The sequence below is a fragment of the Rosa chinensis genome, chromosome 6 (genome assembly GCF_002994745.2).
Source record: "Rosa chinensis cultivar Old Blush chromosome 6, RchiOBHm-V2, whole genome shotgun sequence".
NCBI classification, from domain to species: domain Eukaryota; kingdom Viridiplantae; phylum Streptophyta; class Magnoliopsida; order Rosales; family Rosaceae; genus Rosa; species Rosa chinensis.
The window spans coordinates 63,453,388-63,475,173 of record NC_037093.1 but is presented as its reverse complement, the minus strand read 5'-3'; the positions used below and the strand labels follow the sequence as shown (position 1 = coordinate 63,475,173).

At 38.0% G+C, this 21,786-nt stretch overlaps 4 protein-coding genes across 6 annotated transcripts; all 4 read left to right on the top strand.

The window, feature by feature from the left end:
* The first annotated feature begins 1,146 nt into the window (after window positions 1–1,146).
* On the top strand, window positions 1,147–8,718 carry LOC112173135 (ubiquitin-like domain-containing protein CIP73). Of its 3 annotated transcripts, none has more exons than XM_024310698.2 (18): window positions 1,147–1,482; window positions 2,396–2,546; window positions 2,716–2,833; window positions 3,495–3,593; window positions 3,691–3,806; window positions 3,931–4,011; window positions 4,302–4,493; window positions 4,586–4,658; window positions 4,733–4,887; window positions 5,054–5,218; window positions 5,301–5,372; window positions 5,628–5,748; window positions 5,820–6,125; window positions 6,207–6,358; window positions 6,467–6,658; window positions 7,296–7,910; window positions 8,125–8,280; window positions 8,377–8,718. In XM_024310698.2, the coding sequence occupies exons 2-18, from the start codon at window positions 2,418–2,420 to the stop codon at window positions 8,446–8,448; spliced, it is 2,814 nt and encodes a 937-aa protein (XP_024166466.1). In that variant the 5' UTR covers window positions 1,147–1,482; window positions 2,396–2,417; the 3' UTR covers window positions 8,449–8,718. The 3 variants fall into 3 exon arrangements, with proteins under 3 accessions (XP_024166466.1, XP_024166468.1, XP_040364002.1); XM_024310700.2 differs by having other exon boundaries at window positions 2,377–2,546; XM_040508068.1 differs by lacking the exon at window positions 1,147–1,482 and having other exon boundaries at window positions 2,367–2,546.
* A 930-nt stretch (window positions 8,719–9,648) lies between these two features.
* On the top strand, window positions 9,649–12,535 carry LOC112173138 (cytoplasmic tRNA 2-thiolation protein 1). The gene is made up of 10 exons (XM_024310706.2): window positions 9,649–9,917; window positions 10,006–10,120; window positions 10,219–10,361; window positions 10,450–10,569; window positions 10,717–10,829; window positions 10,911–11,003; window positions 11,101–11,141; window positions 11,271–11,337; window positions 11,483–11,594; window positions 12,061–12,535. The coding sequence occupies exons 1-10, from the start codon at window positions 9,813–9,815 to the stop codon at window positions 12,223–12,225; spliced, it is 1,074 nt and encodes a 357-aa protein (XP_024166474.1). The 5' UTR covers window positions 9,649–9,812; the 3' UTR covers window positions 12,226–12,535.
* Window positions 12,536–12,713: 178 nt separating this feature from the next.
* LOC112169441 lies at window positions 12,714–13,821 on the top strand. Its single transcript, XM_040508072.1, has 2 exons — window positions 12,714–12,832; window positions 13,110–13,821. Exons 1-2 carry the CDS (start codon window positions 12,729–12,731, stop codon window positions 13,528–13,530), a joined length of 525 nt encoding a protein of 174 aa, XP_040364006.1. The 5' UTR covers window positions 12,714–12,728; the 3' UTR covers window positions 13,531–13,821.
* Window positions 13,822–17,013: 3,192 nt separating this feature from the next.
* On the top strand, window positions 17,014–21,567 carry LOC112172259 (L-ascorbate oxidase homolog). The gene is made up of 8 exons (XM_024309532.2): window positions 17,014–17,311; window positions 17,431–17,540; window positions 18,485–18,755; window positions 19,665–19,767; window positions 19,878–20,223; window positions 20,323–20,688; window positions 20,785–20,863; window positions 20,974–21,567. Exons 1-8 carry the CDS (start codon window positions 17,156–17,158, stop codon window positions 21,181–21,183), a joined length of 1,641 nt encoding a protein of 546 aa, XP_024165300.1. The 5' UTR covers window positions 17,014–17,155; the 3' UTR covers window positions 21,184–21,567.
* The last annotated feature ends 219 nt before the right edge of the window (window positions 21,568–21,786 follow it).

Here is a 21,786-nt window from a genome sequence, read left to right as displayed (position 1 = left end):
TGCTTTCAAAACGGAAAGCGAGATGCGAAATAAAAATATCTAGTATCATTTTGTTGAAGGAAAATATTTTATTAATAAACTAAATACTAATCTTGTGTAGCAATGGCTTTCATTGAAACGTTAGTAATGTATTGTCCTATATATATATATATATATATATATAATCATGCATTTTTTTTGTTGGTAATTATCTACACATAGATTGTAGTATATAATTTGCGGGTTTACGGGCTAGGCTGGACGAGATTATTTGGGCCTTGGCAGGTTGGGCTTCAAATTCCTTAACCAAGCCCACTAACGGGTCGGTTGGGATGGTGGGTCGGGCTTCAAATGTCTATCTTGGATTAAAATTTAGTGTTATAATATTCTGTACTATTATTTTTATTATTCTCAAAACGGAAAGCGAGATGTAAAATTGAGATATATAGTAATATTTTGTTGAAGAAAAATGTATCCATAAACTAAATGCTAATTTTTTAAAACTTAATTTAAAATGTCCAAGCCACGAAAATGCTATAGGGCTGCTCGGCTGGTATGGTTGGATGGTTACCTTGATTTCGCCATGTAAATCAACAACTGAACCAATGGTGTTGGTGAATCAATTTGACGCCAAATTTGAACATGTATCATGTTAATCTAGCTAGATTCGGAGAAAATAGCTAGATCAAGTTATAGATGGCAAAATCTCCGTGGATACTTGTGATTCAAAATGAAAGCATAGAGAGGAGAAAGAATGAAGGCAAATAAAGAAAACAAAGAAGACGAGGTCAATTATGTCGATGTATCCATAACTAACATTATAGATCGAGCTGATATTCAATATTTTATACCGTATCACCTAAATTTAATTTCGCAAGTTTAATAATTAACAATATAAGTGTTTGATATTATTTGATCTAGTGACATAAATCTTATTTTTATAAGTGAGAGATCATAAATTCGATTAACAAAAAAAAACTAGTTGTTAATATGATAAAAAAAAGTATAAATTAAATTAATATTCAATTACTTGGTGCCCTAAATTTAACTTTTTATATTTTGATTTTATAATATTTATCAAGCATATCCAAAATGCGAGAGAGAGAGAGAGAGAGAGAGAGAGAGAGAGGCACAGGTCGGACGGCAAACAAATGAAGCCCAAATGAAATAATCGAAAAATAAGCTATTTTAAAAAAACTATTCGTTTATATCAAAATAATTTTCTTTGATCAATTGATGGACCTTCAGAAAAGAATTGGACTCGAATACTAAGCGCATCTGCTTCACAGCAACCCGAAGTTTCCCGAAAATTCCCGAAGTTCACAATTTGGGGTTTTCTAAATTTTAGGCATTGGATTGTAGGCCACTACGTATTTTAGTCATCGCCCTCCACAGTTTATATAATCTCTCGGCGCGCACAGAAAGGAAATATCGGAATCGTAGATACGGGTTTTCACTCATATTTAGCTTCACCTGAAACCCCGCCGTTGAATTGATTTTCCGGTAAGTAGATTTGCTTCGATTTGTCTACCCTAGCTCTACAATTTGGAATTTTCATTCTGAGTATATGATTTCATAGCCTGTGGAATTTTCATTCTGATGGCTACATCGGAATTTGATGCTAATTTTTGTGAATGGGTTCATTTGAAGATCAAGTCAATGAAATCGAATGGAGTCTTATAGGGTTTGACTAGAAAACCCTAGAAATCTGGGATTGTTATCTGTCATTGGGCAATTTTTTTTCTCGATGTTGTTCAGGATTCAGCTCAATATAGTGTCATGAATGATTCTATTTCGCATTGTATTCATTCAATTTCGCTATGGACATGTCTGATTTATGGTCTTTGCTTATCAAACTGGATGCTGTTCTAAACACATTGTACAATGAGCAGTTTTAATTGTTTGAAGTTAACAAGAGAAGGTATCTGTTTTTATATGCTGCCATTGAAATTGGAAAGATAGGAGGTTTTCGTGATCATTTCAGATACAATTTGGTTGCTGTTTTGTTTTTTACATACCTTCTTAGCCCTTTCAAAACCGGGCATACCTTGGAGGCTGGCGAATTTAATTGATGACATATTCTTTTGAGTTGCTTAAAAGTTAAAACCTTTAATCGCATACAGAAATGGAAGTTATTGGAAAATGTTACATCTTTGTTATTAATTATTTACTTAATGAATCAATGCCTTGTCAGCACATTTCATGCCATATATGTTACGTCTGACGTATATACATTGCTTTCCTTTTCCAAATGTAACCAAGGAACAGACTTTTTGGTGCGATTTCTGATCTTTTAGCTTTACAATTAGACATCTGGTTCTACGTATTTTGTTTATAAAGTTTAGTGTGCTCCTAGTCTTCGGTAATATGTCATTTAATGATGACAGTATTGATTAGGTACACCCTTTGTTTTCAGACGTTCATTGCTCTTAACTAGCATGGCAAATCAGTTCTCAAATGAAGGCTCTGGTCCCAGCAATGTTTCTGAGGAGACTTCTGATTCAACTGTTGAGATCAATATCAAGACTTTAGAGTCGCAGATATACAGTTTTCAAGTGGAAAAAAATGTGAGCTTCGGTCTTCCTTTTGCATCTTTGCTTTTCTTGTTTTATTAAGTATTCACTTCATATTCTGCAATATTCAAAGTGTGAAATAGTTTCTAGAAGCTACATGACTGCATTACGACCTCTTCAGACTTGTTTCTAATGTATTTGTACTATATATAATTGGTTTCAGATGCTAGTGTCCTTGTTCAAAGAAAAAATAGCTGATCAAACAGGCGTCCCAGTTGGTCAGCAGCGGTTGATTTTCAGGGGAAAGGTGCTCAAGGATGACCATCCCCTTTCCGAGTATCGTATCCTACTATTTCAAATGTTGATCTTTTGTCTTTGATTTATATAGTTAATCATGCAAATATAACTGGACATGGAGATTTATGACATTGGTATGATTTTTCCATCAATCATTATCCTCTAATACTTATTATTACGAATGTTGAAAAAACTATGCTTAGTACACACTAAATCTGTTATATGTGTATTTTGCATGGGTTTTCCTTGTGAAAAACCATGTGTTTCTGGTGTAAGTGTGCATGTGTGTGTTTAACTCTTTACTTTCTAATTCTATATTATTTGAAGAAATGAAAATCTGGAAGGAACTTTTTCATTGATCAGAGACGCCACGGAACAAAAGCCATGGACTAGAAAAGTTGGCTACTTTTTGTGTAATACCAAAACAAATATTGACATAGAAAGCCTCCTTCACAGTTTTATATATTTTTTATTTTTTAAACTTTTTCTATCTTTAAACTCTTTTAGGTATTCATCCACAGATAAGTGTTGTTGATGTCATCGTTTGGTTTCAAATAACAATTTTTTTTTTTTGGGACTTCTGTAGTGTGCGTTTCGTGACTTTTTGATAGAAAGTACGTCCATGTTGGTCCGGAAGTTGAGTTTGTCTTACACATCGTGCATATTTATTATGAATTTCAGTGTATGATCCTTAACAATTCTTAGATTTGGAAAATGGGCATACATTGCACTTAGTTGTGAGGCAGCCATCCCAGCCACAAACTTCATCTGGTACTAGTTCTGCTGAGCCTAACGCTGATGCTGGTGAGCGAGGAATTGTTTCTCTTAATTTTTTTGGTCACATTCAGAGTATTCCCATGAGATTAGATAAGCTTACTGTATTCTTGATCAAATTTGGCAGGTAATGAGGGTAATGGGGCTCCTCGTGGTCGCATAGGGCAGATTTCACACAGTGTAGTTCTTGGGACCTTCAATGTTGGAGATCAAGGTGAAGGCATGGCCCCAGATCTTAGTCGGGTTAGTATTTTCTTCTTGCATTGTAAAAGTGATTGGCTTTACATAAACTGTCAGCAGTTTTTCTTGTACGAGTATTTTCAGAAGCAAATGATGGTCTGTTTTTCTCTTTTTTCTTTTCTGGTAGGTCATTGGCGCAGTTTTGAATTCTATTGGAATTGGCAACCAAGCTACAACTAATGTTAATGGCAACATACAATCTACTATGGTGAGCAATGTATTTTTCTCAATTACAAGTTTACACCCATAGATGTCTAATAGGCTTGTACATTGTTTGTAAGTTCTCAGTTTGTACAATATAGATAGCATAAGTTACAACTTCTCTAGGCCCTGGTACTTGAGTTAATTATTCTTAGACTTTGTTGTTATCTTGCAAAGCCAAAAAGTGAATAAAAGGTAGTAAGTGCTTAAAGGTTATAGCTCCATAAAAGGATAATAAAAATTTCTTCATATCTGTTGAACTTATGTAGTTTGTTTTTTTTTTCTCTTTCCCAACAGCCAAATAATCCTGGTCAGTCTCCTCAAGGAAATGAAACAGAAGGGTTGCATGGTAATGCAAATAGTCAGACTCGAGGAGGAAATAATGCACAGTCTGGACTGACATTTTCTTCTCAGCCATTTCAAACTTTGCCTCAATTTCTGCAAACTCCCCTTGCTGCTGGAGCATCTCCCTTTCCTTCACTAAATACGGTATTATTAAATGTCTTTGGCATGCTTAATTTTGGCTTGCTTTTGACTGTGACATGTATATGACTGCTTATTGTCTTTTGTTTTCTGTTCAGCCAATTCCGGACGCTTTGAACACTCTCTCTGAGTTTGTGAACCGCATGGAGCGGGCATTATCACAAAATGGAGGTACACCAAAACCTTCTGTTATTGTTTTGTAGAAATTAATGGCACCTGCTAACTGCTTTATGCTTTATATGTAGGCTACCAACAAAATATATCAGCAACAAACCCAGGAGACCTACCAAGGGTGAACTTACCTTCCAATGCTCAGGGGTTGCCCACACCTGAAGCCTTGGGCATTGTTCTTCGCAGTGCAGAACGACTTCTCAGCAGTCATGCTGCTTCTGCACTATCTGTAAATACTTAGAAGACTTTTACTTTTGCATTTTACTCTATTGAACTTTTATTGTAAATGTTCTCTTGTAATAAAATATCATGTATGGGCGATATGCAGATAGAACATAAGTTTTTTAGGGTATGACTTGGTTGATTATATGATTGTCATTTGCTACAACTTGTAGCACATTGCAGGGCGCTTGGAACAAGAGGGAGCATCTTCTGATCCCTCTGCAAGGGGCCAAATTCAGACAGAATCTATTCAAGTAGGGCTTGCAATGCAACATCTAGGTGCTCTTCTTCTTGAGCTGGGCCGGACAATTTGGACACTCCGCATGGGACAATCTCCTGTAAGTTCTAATTGTATCTCAGTGACTTGGTATATAGATGTGAACAGTGTAGTCATTTACAGTTGTGGCTAATGACCTACAGGGAGAAGCTGTTGTTAATGCTGGACCAGCTGTTTATATTTCCCCATCAGGGCCTAATCCCATAATGGTGCAGGTTCGTTGATGCCTATAGAAGGCATTCATTTTCTTTACATGAGTGAACCTTGTCAATAAGAATATATCAAATGTAAAGGAGGATTAGGGGAAGATATGTGATATTCAAATTTACTTCATCAACTCTGGTCAATTTGACACTGCATTTTGTACTTCTTGTCAGTTTATGCTTTCTTTGAACTTTAGGTAATTTTGTTTTGAAAAGTTTAAGCAGCTTAGATGCCAATCAAGCATATTAATCTCTGTTGTTTTGCAGCCTATTCCTTATCAAACAAGCTCCCCTTTTAGTGCTTCTGTACCCCTGTCGAATCCTATGAATTTTGGTCCTGTTGGCATTGGAAGTGCGCCAAGGAATGTAAACATTCATATACATGCTGGTAAGCAAAACTTTATGATTGATTTGCACCTGTACCATTTTGTGTATCACTGTAACCTTCTGTATCATCAGGTACCTCACTTTCTGCACTTGGTGCTAGGGGAAGTAATGGGGAAGGGATGCAGGGAGAGCATCGTAATGGACCTGGGTCAAGGGATTCAGGTGCAGCTCGAGTGCTGCCAGTGAGAAATATTATTGCTACTGCTATCCCATCATCCCAAACTGGTATTGCAACTTCCAGTGCATCACAGCCTGGTTCAGGTGTATCTGTTCCACGGCCGCGTTCAGACTCTTCTCTTTCGTCCATCGTTGCTGAACTTAATTCACAGATTAGAAACTTTGTTGGTAATGCTCAAGGAAATGATGCAGTTCAATCAGGTAGCTAGTCATTTTTACTTCAGATACCAGTGAATTAATAATATTATTCTAGTCTGACTAGCTTGTTTGCCCTACAATCAGGTCAAGAGGTGCCCAATGTTCAGAATTCATCTGCTGGAATTGGATCACGTAATAATTCAGGGAATGAGCAGCTCAGTAATTCAGATGTGAACGGAGGTCAGCAATCTAATGCGTCGCTACCTGGTTCCACATCTGAAAGTGATGTTCAGAAGGTATTTTCTGTGCATTTGTATGTCAATCTTTTTGATGCTGTTTTGTTGACTTTACATGCATGGGTAATCCCAGGCCCAATCATAATTTGACGAGTTGGTAATTATCAGGCTTCAGGAAGTGTACCTCCCTTGAGAGATGATTCAGGATTCCAAACCAGAGATTCTCTTTCAAGTGGACAAAATCCAATGCCATCTGAAAATGACAAAGGAAATGCTTCACAAACTGCTGCAAAACAGGATAAGACGGAGGGCGCAAAAGCTGTTCCACTTGGATTAGGACTTGGAATGTTGGAACGTAAGGTAAGATGATTTTGCAGTATGCGGTCTTGCTTTCAGCAGGAAATGAGTTGGAATAAAACTTTTGCATTACAGTCCACAATAATTTCCCTAGGCATTCACTGGTTTTGTGGCAAGTTGACTACTTGGATGTATATTTGAGCAGTTATTATAGTTGCCAGACTCGGTCATATCACATGGGATGTTGGATATATAGAATCCTAGATTAGGAATTTTAAGTCTTACATGATAACATATATAATATATTATGTCTTGCGTTACTTCACCCCGTTGCCCAATTGATTTTGCCACAAATAAACCATGATTTTATCTTTAACTCATGTCAGTTGGATGCTCTAATTTTTTACTTGGTTGTATAGTGGGAGTAAGGATCTATGTCTTAGGCCAAGTATTACGCTTTCTCCATGCCCAATATAATTGATTCACTTGTCTTGCTTAGTTTGGCCGCCTGTGAGCTTGAGTGTGAGTGAGAATATAAGCCATGCTGATAAGTATATGATGTCCCGGGCATTTTCACCTCTTATAGTTTTGGTTAGATGCTATTAAGTGGATCTAGTGTTACAGATGTTCTGTTTTGAGCTCCTTCACATTCAAACAAAAATAACACTAAAACCCACTTACCTTTGTTTTATCCAATCAGAGACAAGGCAGGCAGCAAAAGTCTCTTCAGAAGAATGGTGATGGTGGAACAACTAGCACTTCCTCCAATCAGAATCAGCAAGTAACAAGTGGCCAACAACTTTTGCAGTCTCTTGCAACTCGTAATACTGCTGGAAGTAGGTTGAGCACAAGTGATACTCCTGCAAGGCAAACAGTCCCCAATGTTGGGCAGGTTAGAGATGGTAGATCATTGGGAGGGCAAGGTCCTGGTGGCCAAGTTGATATGGGAAGTGTGATGTCTCAGGTCTTGCAGAGTCCTGCCTTAAATGGTCTGTTGTCAGGTGTTTCGGAGCAAACTGGAGTGGGTTCTCCTGATGCACTGAGGAATATGTTGCAGAACTTTACACAGAGTCCGCAGATGATGAATGCTGTCAACCAGATTACTGAACAGGTTGACACCCAAGATTTCGGAAACTTGTTTGCTGGGCTTGGAGGAGGCCAAGGTGGTGGAATTGATATGTCGAGGATGTTCCAACAGATGATGCCCATTGTATCTCGTGCCCTAGGGGCAGGGTCTTCTCCCGCTCAGCCACCCCCTGTCATGGGATCTCAGTCACTGTACAACGAGAGGAGTCTCAACAGAGATGATAATGAGGTGGATTTTTAGCATTGACTTCCCTTCAGTAGTTATTAGTAGTTATCTTGATGCATTGAAGTCTATTAAGAGTTTTTTTTTTTTCCTCTTTCCTTTTCTTTCGTGTTTTATAATCAATTGATCTAGGTAAGGTGATGATTTGTCCTTGTTTTAAGCAATACCGATTCCTGTTGTAAGTTCTTCTGTAATTATATGTTTTCATCATGCTGTCTAGATTGACCTCCAACAAGTGGTTCAAAGGATCGGGCAGCTGAATGCACCGGGAGAAGTTTTTCAAGCTGTAGTTGAAAATTCAGTTCAGCTATCTGGCAGAGGAAGCAGTCCACAGGAACTTGTGGATGAGTTGTGCAGGGACGAGGGTCTCTCCAGTGTATGTATTCTTTGCTTTGAAAATTGCCCATGTGCTAATATTGAGGGTTGCCCTGACATGTCTTAAATAATTGAGTTCTGTTTTCCACTTGTGCAGGAATACGCTGAGATCTTACGGAGCGACATACGTCGAAGACTTGAGGGTGAATCGGGGCAGGACAAGTGCTAATACTGCCTTGCGGGTGCAGCTATGGATAGGGTAGATTGGTTTCCCATAGTTGGCTATTACATGTTTCCCATACATGGTTCAACTGTGTTTCACAAAATGTGACTTGAAATTATTTCACAGGTTGATAAGAAGCGATGTACAAATTAGGTTTTGGGCTTTAATTTGCTTTGGTCGTGTATTATAAATTATCAGAATTTTTTTTCTTGTGAGAGACTAAGCAATGAGCAACCATTTCTGAAACTTCCTGCATTTTAGTTGTCGCAAACTCAAGGGGCTTGATTCTCTCTTTGCAGTAAGCCAGGATTCGTTTTTTGAATGCTGGTCAATGGCTTATCTATTTTTTTTTTGATATCTTCACAAATGGTGTATAAACTTTAGACATTTCTACACTTTGGTGTACCAACTTTCATAACTATCAGAATGGTCTATTAAGTTTGTCCTAATCTTTCATTTTGGTGTACGTTGTTAAATTTTCCGTTATCTTTGTAAAAAAAAAAAATTCCGTTATCTTTTCTTTAGCTTTGTCAGTTTTTTTTTTTTTGTAAAGATAACGGAAAATTTAACGGCGTACACTAAAATGAAAGATTGGAGCAAACTTGATACACTATTCTGATAGTTATGAAAGTTTGTACACTAAAGTGTAGAAATGCCTAAAATTCATACATCATTTGTGATGTTTTCCCATATTTTTATGAGAGTGATATTCACGCCCCTAATCTTACAAGATTCACTTTTAAAAAAAAAAAATATCTTAAATTTTGTTTTCTATAAACATAAAATTTTGGGTGTGGATTTTATTTTTAAAAAGAAAGAATTGAGTGTGGATAAGTGGATTGTACAATAGAGAGAGTGGATTTTACTCTTTTATTTATCTTTTAACTAGTTTTGAATTTTGATAAGTAAGTTTGAAACTGCAATAACAAAAACAAACCAAAATCCAAACTTAAATAGAAAGGATTCTAAGCAGTTGTTTGGAATTTTGTGATAAGCAATAATTACTTACAGTATGAATTTAATCCCCTTGCTGTATCAATTTTGTGTGGTAAAACCAAAAGTTCTTATAATTTTGTGTGTAATATTTACATTGTAAGAAGTAACTTTTGGTTTTACCACACAAAATGGATACAGCAAGCGGATTAATTCACCGCAGTAAAAAAATGAAACAAAAAATAATATCCATAGGTTCTGGGAAGTAAATTTGGAAGACGAACCCGCCTTATGAAACGCACGGTAGCGAGTTTTTCTTTTTAGACGGAGAGGAAACAGTCGTCACTTTTAAGTGTAATTGCGAACCTGCTCTCTCTCTCTCTCTGATTGTCTCTGTTTCGCACCTCCTGAGCTCTCAGCAAGTTTCGTCGCCAAACATGGAAGGCTCGGCCGCCGGCAAGCCCAAGAAGTCCGGCGCTCGCCAGTGCTGCATCTGTAACCAGAAAAGAGCTGCTCTCAAGAGGCCCAAAACCCTAGAACAGGTAATTATTTTCTCCCACTCCGATCGTGAACCCTATTTATCTTCTGTTTGTTTTTGTTTTGCAACTAAAATTGTTTTTGGTTATGAAGATTTGCAGGGAGTGTTTCTATGAGGTATTTGAGGAGGAGATACATCAGGTGATTGTTGAAAACCAGTTGTTTAAGCCCGGTGAACGCATTGCCATTGGTGCCTCCGGTGGAAAAGGTATAGTAACTAAGCTACATGAGTTGTGATGCTGCCAATTTGAGTTTAGAATTACTTCTGGTAATTGTGTTTTGTGCCATTTGATACTATACTATCAGATTCCACTGTTCTTGCCTTTGTATTATCGGAATTGAATAAGCGGCACAATTATGGGTTGGATCTCTTCCTGTTGTCTGTGGATGAGGGCATTACAGGCTACAGGGATGATTCTCTTGAAACCGTCAAAAGAAATGAAATGCAGGTGAATTTCGACTCTGTATTTATATGTTCATCGCTTTTTGTTTTTTACTTTTTGTGGTGACCGACTCCTGTTCTGAATTTGTATTCAGTATGGATTGCCGTTAAAGATTGTGTCGTACAAGGATTTGTATGGGTGGACGATGGATGAAATAGTAAAGATGATTGGTCTCAAGAATAATTGCACATTTTGTGGTGTTTTTCGTCGTCAGGTAATGCCTGAACTAGAAACTCAGCTGCTTTTTTATGTTGTTGAAATCTTGTATACATGTATTTGTCGTCAATTACAATTTTCAGCGGTTGCAATGAACTACATGTATAGTTAAACTACATAGATTTATTTCTTGATATTTTTAAAGGCCCTTGATCGCGGTGCTGCATTGTTGAAAGTAGACAAGCTTGCTACCGGACATAATGCCGATGATATAGCTGAAACAGTTCTATTGAACATATTACGTGGTGATATTGCAAGGTAATGCATTGCTCTTTAAGACTTTTCTTTTTTAGTTTCCTCAGTTGGCTTGTGTGGTGAACTGAACTGCTTATTTTGTAGATTGAGTAGATGCACTTCAATTGTCACTGGTGAAGATGGACCAATTCCAAGATGCAAACCTTTTAAATACACCTATGAGAAGGAAATTGTTATATATCCTTCCTGCTGAAATATTTGATACTATTTTATTATTTCATCACTGTTATTCATCTTATTAATGAGTTCTGTAAAGCCTTAACTCAATTTGCACGTATGCATACTTCAAGCGGCTGGATTACTTCTCCACTGAATGTAATTAATTTGTCCTCTATGCTCTTTCATTGTTGCTTTACTTTTACCCTCCATCGCCTCTTTTCCCTACATTGTATGTGTTTATATTTGTGTATCTAGATCTTAGAAGCTGCTGTTGTTGAATTGCAGGCATTTATTCACCAAATGCTTATCGTGGTTTTGCTCGTGAGTTCATCAAAGATTTGGAAAGAATCAGGTACCTTGACTCTATTTGTTACTTCAACTGTTTGCGTTGTAGTTTTCATGGAATATTGTTAAGTTAGGTCTCCAGTAGGTAGTAAACTAGTATGGACATCCTGTATTCCTAGTTTGACATTTTACTGGACATTTCTCTGCTCAAGACCTAGGGCCATACTTGACATAATCAAATCAGGGGAGAATTTCAGAATTTCTACTACTACAAAAATGCCGGAACAGGGGACATGTGAACGCTGTGGTTACATTTCAAGCCAGGTAACTTTGCCACTTCTTTCATCTTAATTGAACATTAAATCTGGTTTAAATATCATGTAAATGTTACTTACATTATATGGTAGAGAAGGCTGGCTAAGCAAGACTGGTTTGTTGTTCCAAAATTCTGGAATTAGAAGTGTAGCCATGTGATGTGCTAGCAATATGTCTTAGTACGCCCGCCCATTCACTCTTTCATTGCCAAGTCAACACCTCGCTTTTCTGTCAGCATTTTTAGTTCTGAATGCAAGTAAACTGAATAATCGTGCTGTCCTAGTCCGGCTTATGGGTTTGTCATACCAATAGCTGAATCCCTCTCACTGACATTCAGAATTTTAATAGCTAAAATAATAACATCCTGGTTGACTTGACAATGAAAGAGTGAATGACTAAGCATTGCTGCTACAATAGCTTATGTAGCAAGAAGTTGATTAGAGAATCTGATTATATATCTGTGTTTACTGTCCAGAAATGGTGTAAAGCTTGTGTATTGCTTGAGGGACTGAATAGGGGTTTGCCAAAGATGGGAATTGGTCGGAATCGAGGAGTTAACAACAATCAGAAGAAGGATATGAAACAAAGTAATGGAGCAAAAAATATAGAGAGCAAACAATGTGGGACTTTGGACTTCTGATATATGAGATGAAGGTTTATTCGATACTGTATGGCAGTCACATGGGCAAAGGCCTACATTCAAAACCAAATTAAGTGACGCTCTGTGGCTGTTAAGATGAGTGTTGAAGGGCAACAAGTACGAAAGGAACATTTATCTTCCGTCATATTGTTGCGAAGGCAACAAAGTAGAAAGATGAAGGCCTTCTTCAATGTTATTGGGCATTGACGTGCGAGAAAGCACTAGCAGTGGTTTGTTGCACTAGTAATTATGCGTTTCATTTCATCTGTAGCAGGATATAAGATTATTACTGGAGAGTTTTTGAAACCAAGTTGGATAGGACTGAATTATGTAGTTTACAATTTTGTCAGATAAATACTATGAGGCATTTAATACAATTTTATAGAAGAATTAATACAATTTTATTAAAAAGTTAAAATGGACTGTTTTTGTGCACCGGTCGAAGTTTACAATTTTATACATAGCTGGTCGAAGTTTACTGTGGTTAAGTTGTGGGCTGAACTATGCACTGCCCGGTATGGAAAGCTATCACCGCAGGAAGCTTTCTTGGAGATGAAAAGTCCGGTAGCTTATTGAGCATGGTATGTTTTGATCAGATGATAAACGGGTAAGTGTTGAACTGAGAACATCAAATTATAGATAGAAGATTTATGCCACTAGAATATAGGTATTGTGCTTATTGAGCATGGTATGTTTTGATCAGATGATAAACGGGTAAGTGTTAAACTTGGAACATCAAATTATAGATGGAAGATTTATGCCACTAGAACCTAGGTATTGTGTGACATTGATGGTACTTAAAATTTAAAAACACACCAGGCAACAAATAAAATGGAAATCTACAACAGAAACCTGTTAAAAAAAAAATGCTTAATTTGTCACAGACACCTATCACGTCCTGCTCACGTGATTGATGGTATGAATAAAAGGAGCCTTCTTCTCCAGTCTCCACTATCACTCTCGTTTCAGTTGCAAACTTCGAAGGTCATGGCGTCACCAGCACCGCCGAGCTCAGCCCCCGGCGCCCGGAAACCGTTGGGGTTTGTAGCAAACGCGGTGAAGCGCAAGGACAAATTCATCCAGTTCTTCGCAATGACCGGAATTTTGCTGCTAAGTGTCAGATCGCTCGGTCAAAAGTATCGCCTCCACGATCTTCAGGAGGACACGGCGGCTCTGAAAGAGGAGCAAGAGACCCTAGACAACCGAATGAACAACATCAAGAGAGACCTCCTTCACGAAGCCTCTGTTGAGCCCACTGGTCTCTTCGCCTCCAGGCTCCGCCGCCTCTTCGGCGACCAACAGTGATTGCGGGACGGAGCCCTAACTCTGTGAGTGCGGTGTTCTAAGGCTTCTTTCGATTTGTTCTTATATATGCTTGGTTAGGAAGTGCGAGAATGAACCTGTAATTGTTAGTTTTAATAATTTGAATGTGGCATGGAGTTCTATATGAATTGTGCAACACTGAGCTTCGTTTAGGTTTTCTGGAGACTTGGATTGTGTGTGGATTATATGGTTTACATGGTTCCTCATATTCGTGTAGGCTGTGATGTTGAAATGCTCTCATTATGAGTTGGAAGTAACTTTGGTTGTCTATGATTTTAAGTTGGTTACTAAATGAATTAGAATCAGAGAAGAGAAGAGGGAAATTTAGTGAGAGATTTGGCATGTTATGGGGAATCTGTAATGTGCTTTGATTCTAAGCAATTCCAGGTAAAAAGTTGAGGCTTCTGTTTCTTTTGCTTATGAAACTTTTAGGAGACAAAATGAGTGCATGAAGTTGTAGGCTAGTGTAAGACATTTAAGAATCCATTCACAATGTGACGTTAGCAGTAATTGAGTTGGGTAAGGAAAGAGAGCAGAGGGTTTTTATTTTTGTTTTATTTGCTTATAAATTTAAGTCTGTATTCCACTATCAAATTTTATTGAGTTCTTTCATAAAATTTTAGGTCTCATGGGATCGAAGGATAGACATGTGTAATGTCCACTCATGCTGTACACTTCTTGGTTGCTCAGGAAAGTACAGCTTCTTTCGTTTGCTTGAAAGAGCAGACTTATCAAAGTCTTGAGCATTTTGTCGACAGAATTACACCATATTGTTTTTGATATACATGATTCTTGTACAAGTAAAGATATGCTCAAATATAGGTAGGTGATATAAATAAAGAATAAACATGTAATGTCTTTGTGTCTGGATTCTTGGAAGTTGAAGTGTCACATGCATCTGTCTCTACACTCTACTCTCCGTAGCCATACCTTGATTCTTGTTTGTCTCAGTGCAATAAGTAGGCTGGTTGGATTAAAATTATAAAACCAGATATAACCAACTTTCCAAACAGCACGATTGTGAGTTGATTGGAACTGGTTTGGGTGGAGTTGATTTTACCAGCTGTCCAAATAAAATGTCAATTAAGTCATGAATTAGAGCACCAAAGGTTCCCACCCTCTTCAAGATCAGCAAAGTTCAATTTTGTTGTTTCTTGTGTGTGCAAAGATATCAAAGCCTTCATTGCATATCTGTAACAGTTGTACATGTCAACCGGCTCTTGTAGCCTTGGCTTCTGACCTTTGTGGGCAGTTTCTGGCGTTTTGCGTTAAACTAAGCCATATTGTATAATTAGAGGATGCTGTAATTTAGCCTCGGGCAATATTAGAACTTGTAGGCCCTTAATTGACTGTAACTGGACTACCAAGCTTTGTGTGGTCTTTTTTATTTTTTATCTTTTTTTCACTCATGGCCTGCATCAGGCTACTTGAGGCTGACGATGAGATTGTCTATATTTTACTATCATATGGGCCTTTCAATATATACAGGGATATTTTGTTGCTACTTAGGAATATGATGGAAAACTACACTAGTTGTGTTTCCTGCTTTTAATTTCCGTCCACATTCCTAGCTTACTGTTTTAGTTTCCACTCTGTATTTCCTTTTGATTGGATTTTACCCTCCCAGAGTCCCAGCTGTATAGCTCTCCCCTTTATTCGAATTAAAGCTTCAATTGACCAAAAAAGTGTTGTCGTGTCATCAAATTCAAATTTTGAAGCAAGCTAAAATGACTAGTCAAGACCAATCATTTTTTATGCTTTGAAATCTACAGGTTGTTGGATTGAGATTTGAGAGCAAAGCAATGTCTGCTTGTTTTTCTTTTCCGTGGTCTCACTGCATTATTATGAGTAAAAAGAATAAAAGAAGAATCCAGGACTTTTTATATATTTTTTATTCTTTATTATTGTTATATTGGGACAGCTGTGATTTGCTGCTTCTGTGTTGTTTGGGTTAAGCTCAGCATGCCCCCTAATCACGGTTAGTCTCCTATTAAACCTGGGTTGATTTGTTGGCTTTGCTGCTGCATTTGAAATTCAGCTTTGGTTTTTCTTTGTTTTTGAAACTCAATTCGAAACCGCACAAGGACGTGTTGTTTGGCAAGCTGCCGCGTTGTCAGCCATGTGCCTCCTGAATTTGGTCATTTTAACTAGTATATTTTACTTGTCTAGTTTGGAAACCGGGATTTGATACATCCTATTCGGTTTGCTGGGACTTATCGTGTTGGTTTGAAATTTCTGCAGGTAAATAAACAATTCAGGCACACTCTATCAGTGTGGTTAAGAGTAAAGCCGAGAGTCTATGAGCCTGAAAAAAGTAGAACTTTAGTACTACATTTGACTCCACGTGAAGATGTATCTAACAGAAGAGCGTGTCTCAGTTCATTTAATTATGATTAATTCTCATCAACCGCTACAGTCTACAGCGTCAAAGAGACAAAATTCAATAATTCTTAATAGCAAGACGGTCGAATAAATGAGTGTTTAGAGACGCAAGAAGGGGCACCGGAGATTAACTATACACGAGTGTATGATCCGTGACATGTAATTAATCCTAGGGAACTCAGCAAAAACAGCCTCGTCAGATAAATTCTTCATATTACACTTTAATAATGTTAGGCGAATCTTTTTAGATATCATATGTATCTGGCTCTATGTTACATCATCTCATTTTATATAACAGCTGATCTGACATAAAATCTAACGTATTAGAGAATTTTATTAAATGATGTAATTATACCGCTGCTACATAAGATTACATAAGATTAGATATGAAAGTGGTATTCAAGAAAATAATTTACCTAACATTACGTTGTGTGATATTATGATGTTTAATGAAGTTTTACTCATAATCATAAAAAAGAGTTTGGTTATGAATACTCCGCAGCGTTTTATAGTGTTTCTTAGGTCTATAGCAGGTCTCTTTAATCCAATTAACTGTACGTAAGCAAAGGTAGCAAACAACCTTTTAGTTTGGTTGGATTATTAAACTCTTTCACCAAATTCAGAAGGAATGGGCAAGTGAATGTTGGAGTAACGGTTGACTTGACTAATAAGTAATAACTAATGAGTAATGAGTGGAGAGGGATAGGGACACTAGTTGTTAAAAACTGATCACGATATCCACATTCACTCTCTAATTGGTTTTGAATGGCGCCAAAGCGAAGCCACCACCGCCCTTCTCACAATGAGTTGCAAACCAAAACCACCACCATCCCATGTGGGAGACCAAAACACAAACACTACAAATTTTCCATTTCATAATGCAAATATGAATAATACCTAGGCCCCATCACCGACACCGCAATTTTCATTTTTCTCCACAGTTTTCCAAATTTCTCAATTTTACTATAATTTTTTATCTGAGAGAAAGAAAAGGAATATCTAATTTTCCTTTTTCCCTCTCTTTTTTTTGGGGCTAGCTAGGCTGCTCACCCTTTCTGTACCGCACTTATATACACATGCCGTTCCCCATCCAGTCCTCGTCACTCGGTGCCTCTCTTAAAGTCACACTCTCCCAGCTACCATTTTCTTTCATATCCAACCAACAATCCAAGAGGCAAAAGCTCTCTGCCTCTGAAGATTTATCAGCTTAAAAACCCTTGACAAAATGCCGCTAAACTTAGCGGGAGGTGCCATTTCGGCACTGCTATGCCTCAGTCTCACTGCCACTCTGCTCTCCGTGGTTACCGCTGAAGATCCCTACCGTTTCTTCGAATGGAATGTCACTTACGGCGACATCTACCCGCTCGGTGTTCGCCAAAAGGTAATTGTTGATGAATCTTTTTGTAATAGCTAGCTGATATTGTCCGTAGGATCAAAATTAAAGTTTGTACGTGTCCGGTTTGATCTGATTGAAATTGATCGGATCTGGTCATTTTTCAGGGAATACTTATCAACGGCCAGTTCCCCGGCCCGGATATTCACTCCGTTACCAATGACAACCTCATCATCAATGTCTTCAACAGCTTGGACGAGCCTTTTCTCATTTCCTGGTACACTCTCTGCTCTCTCAGTAAACAGCAAAGATTATGCTTAATTTTTTAATTAATTATTCGGCTTGTGTGTGGAAAAAGACAAGAGTACCCTAGCTTTAAAGCCTTTGATCAGAGAGTGCGGGGTTATTAGGACATTTTCGTTACTGTACTTATCACGCATCATGTGATTCTCAGCACAGCTACGCCGATGAGGCATGTGTTGTTAATATAGGTAGGTAGTCCCGTCGGCGTAGCTGATACTGCACGTACATTAGGTTTGTGATAAAAGAGAGTGTCTGACACCATTGTTGGATTCACATGCATTATTTAACCATTCCGCCTTTTTCTTTTGCTTATTAGCAAAAGAACCAAGAACAAATGGAAGCATCAATTTTCCGGTGACGGAATGGGCCGCCGTTTTCAACTTTCTAGTTAGATCTGGCTCATTTAGCATGCTCTGCCCATAGTTTCTTTATTTAGCGATCTGTTATTGGAGGTCACGGATCTGGTCACTGTTATCAGTACTAGACTAATAGTAGTATGGTTTTTAGTTGATAATTATACCTGATTTAGATTACTGATGTTGATATTCCCTTACAAATTATTGAGAAACCTTTCGTTTTTCATGAAAGAGAGAGTTAGAGAGACCGAGGGTATTTAAGTAATTTGAACCTGAGATTAGGTGAGCAACCATGTAGGCTTGGCAGCTCAATGCACTTGCCATGGTGGCATGGATTGTGACCCTGTGGGAAAATAAATTTTAAGGATAGAAGGATGACCTTGAATCCTTGATAAAGATAGAAATTAATTGTCCTTGAGAAAAGTTGATATATATCTATGACATTGCAAAATAGCTGTAAACAATGATGTGATTTTTTTTTTTTTTTTGGCAATAAAACAATGATGTGATGAATTAAGTGATTATGTTTGATTTTTGGTTGTTGTGAAACACTGAAATGTAGGAATGGGATCCAACAGAGACATAATTCATTTCAGGATGGTGTGTATGGGACAACTTGCCCAATTCCACCAGGGAGGAACCTTACATACATTCTCCAAGTGAAGGATCAGATTGGAAGTCTCTACTACTTCCCTTCTCTTGCATTTCACAAGGCCGCCGGTGGTTTCGGAGGCATTAGAATTCTCAGCCGGCCAAGGATTCCTGTCCCTTTTCCGGATCCCGCCGGTGACTTCACCGTTCTTATTGGGGATTGGTATAAGTCTAACCACACGGTACACAATCTCGGGACCACAATCTCTACTTTTTCTTCATCCACATATCTCAGCTATTACAGTCTTAACAAGTAAATACCAAGGATGACAAAATGAATGTTCTGGCACCTTTGGACAGCTGTGTTTGTTGACCTTTTGTGTTTTGTGTGTCGGTAAAACGTGCTTCTCAGTTCTCATTTAAAAAAATAAAAACATGTGTGTTTCTTTGGTTGTAATCTTTTTGGTCTTTTCTGGTTCTGTTTTAATTTCTATTTTTCTTGTCTCTTTTCCTCTTTTGAAAATAATAATAATAAACAGTGTTTTATTTTTTAAAAAAAAGAAAAAGGATAAACAGTGCAGTATACAGGCACAAAGTTCTCAACAGATTTTTTTTTTTTCTTTTCCTGTGATGATTTGTTGAGCACTATCTGTTTTCTTCTTTTTAAGAGGGATCTTGTTCAAGTTCTCGACCTACTAATATTGCAAAACATGTATAAGTAGATAGTACGCATGTGATATATAGTATGGGCAAAACAATTTTTTTCCTTCATATCATAAATTTTAGTCATTATTGAAATGGGCATTGCCTTGTTGGTTTGAGCGCCATGGATAAATATGTGCGTAAATTTTGGACCACGGATATAGCAGTGCATGTTACCTTGAACTGTTTTGATGTCACAACTTATAGCGCTATCGACATTTAAGCTAGCAAGTTAGAATTTTGTAACAATAAACCTCAAAAACCATATGTCAGAACCGGCCCACAGCCTTAATTATAAGGCTCGGGCCCGCAATTATTAGGGCGTGCAAGTGTTGGTTTTTGCCTAAAGCTCAAAGATGGAGTGGTTGGAAAGACACTTTGATTGGTTTTGATTGCTCTTTACGTTTCCCATCTGGATTAATAATTGATGATTTACTTGTTTTGTATAGGACTTGAAAGCTCATCTTGATCGTGGTAAGAAGCTACCTTTCCCTGATGGAATCCTTATCAATGGTCGCGGGCCCAATCAGTTTTCTCTCACATTTGAGCAAGGTGTGCCTTCGATCTCTTTGGTTATTTCGGTGCGCTTCTAAATGCTGATACCAAGACTCCCATTTCTAACATCCGTAGTTCCTATTGTGTGTTTATATTTACCATTGCAGGAAAGACTTACAGGCTCAGGATATCCAACGTCGGGTTGCAACACTCACTCAACTTCCGCATTCAAAACCACAAAATGAAGTTGGTGGAAGTGGAAGGAACACACACCCTCCAAACTACTTACTCATCTCTTGATGTACACGTTGGTCAATCTTACTCTGTTCTAGTAACAGCTGATCAGCCCGGACATGACTACTACATTGTGGTTTCCTCTCGTTTCAGCACTCCGATTCTCACCACCCCCGGCATTCTTCATTACAGCGGCGCTGGGGGACAAGTCTCTGGCCCACCCCCTGGTGGACCTACAATCCAAATTGACTGGTCTTTAAACCAGGCCCGCTCTATTAGGTATTTGCTTCTTCCATTAATTAGATGCATCATTCCCATTTTCTTCAGGAACAATTTATTGTTTATGTACTTCAAAACCTAATGCATATGTATTTCCAGGACCAATCTTACCGCAAGTGGACCAAGGCCAAACCCACAGGGCTCATACCACTATGGACTCATTCCCTTAGCCAAAACCTACATCCTAGCAAGTTCTGCTGGTCAAGTCAGTGGCAAGCAAAGATATGGAGTGAACAGTGTGTCCTTTATCCCAGCAGACACTCCCCTAAAGCTTGCTGACTACTACAAAATTGAAGGAGTTTTCCGTGTTGGAAGCATCTCCGACTGGCCTACTGGTGGTGGATTGTATCTAGACACATCAGTTTTGGGTGCTGATTACAGAGCATTCGTAGAAATTGTGTTCCAAAATGATGAAGATATAGTTCAGAGCTGGCATCTTGATGGTTACCAGTTCTTTGTTGTTGGGTAAGCACATCTATTTTTTCCACTTCTGAGTGCTGATTATAGAGCTTCATACTAATCTACTGTTCTTTTTGTTGTTGCTTCTTAATTAATTTGTAGCATGGATGGAGGGAAGTGGACAGCTGCTAGTAGGAACGGGTACAATCTCCGAGATGCAGTGGCTCGTTCCACCACTCAGGTAACTCCCTAGTCTACTTTGCAATCGTTAATGTATCAAATATCAGTAGTTAAAGCCAAAAGCCTAAATGTCGACTGCTAGCTCGATCTAATGAAGATTCATTTATGAAGGTATATCCCTTCTCATGGACGGCAATACATGTTTCACTTGATAATGTGGGAATGTGGAACTTAAGGACTGAGTTCTGGGCACGACAGTACCTTGGACAACAATTGTATTTGCGTGTTTATACAACATCTACTTCAATCAGGGATGAATACCCTATTCCGAGGAACGCACGTCTTTGTGGCAGAGCAAGTGGCCGACGCACACGACCCTAGAGTCCAATCCAGCAACTGAGCAAAGTGTGATTAGCCCTGTCTAGCTCAGTGGTTGGAGGACGAAGGTTGGAGGGTAGAGTGTTGCTTCTAATTTGTTCTTGGGTCGCCTTTTAAGTACTATTTATGATGTGAAACGAGGAGCATGCATGTACCATTTCAACTGTGGAGGACCTCATCTCGAGGTCATATTCTTTTCTAGACCAGATTGTATTCCCTTTAAATTGTTATGTTTCAGGTTTTCGTATACCTAATTAATCGTTTATGATGAGGTTAGGTGACCATGTAGTTGCCTCACAACAATTCCATTGATATGTTGCTACAGATAAATATGAGTATGTTGGCTATTGATATGAGAAATATATGTTTCAGAAACTTTCTGGAGAATGTGACTTTAACCTTTGTTCCTCTTATGATAGTGTTTAATTATCCTGCAACTTTTGATATATAACTAAGAAAGAGGGATATCATGTGAACATTGTGATGGTTATTGATCATCGGCCGGGAGTTTCTTGTTTAATACCGAGATATTATGCAACCAATCCTAGAAATCTAGGGGTTAAAAATGTTACTTTGAGATGGTTTGAAGAATATTACAAAAGATAT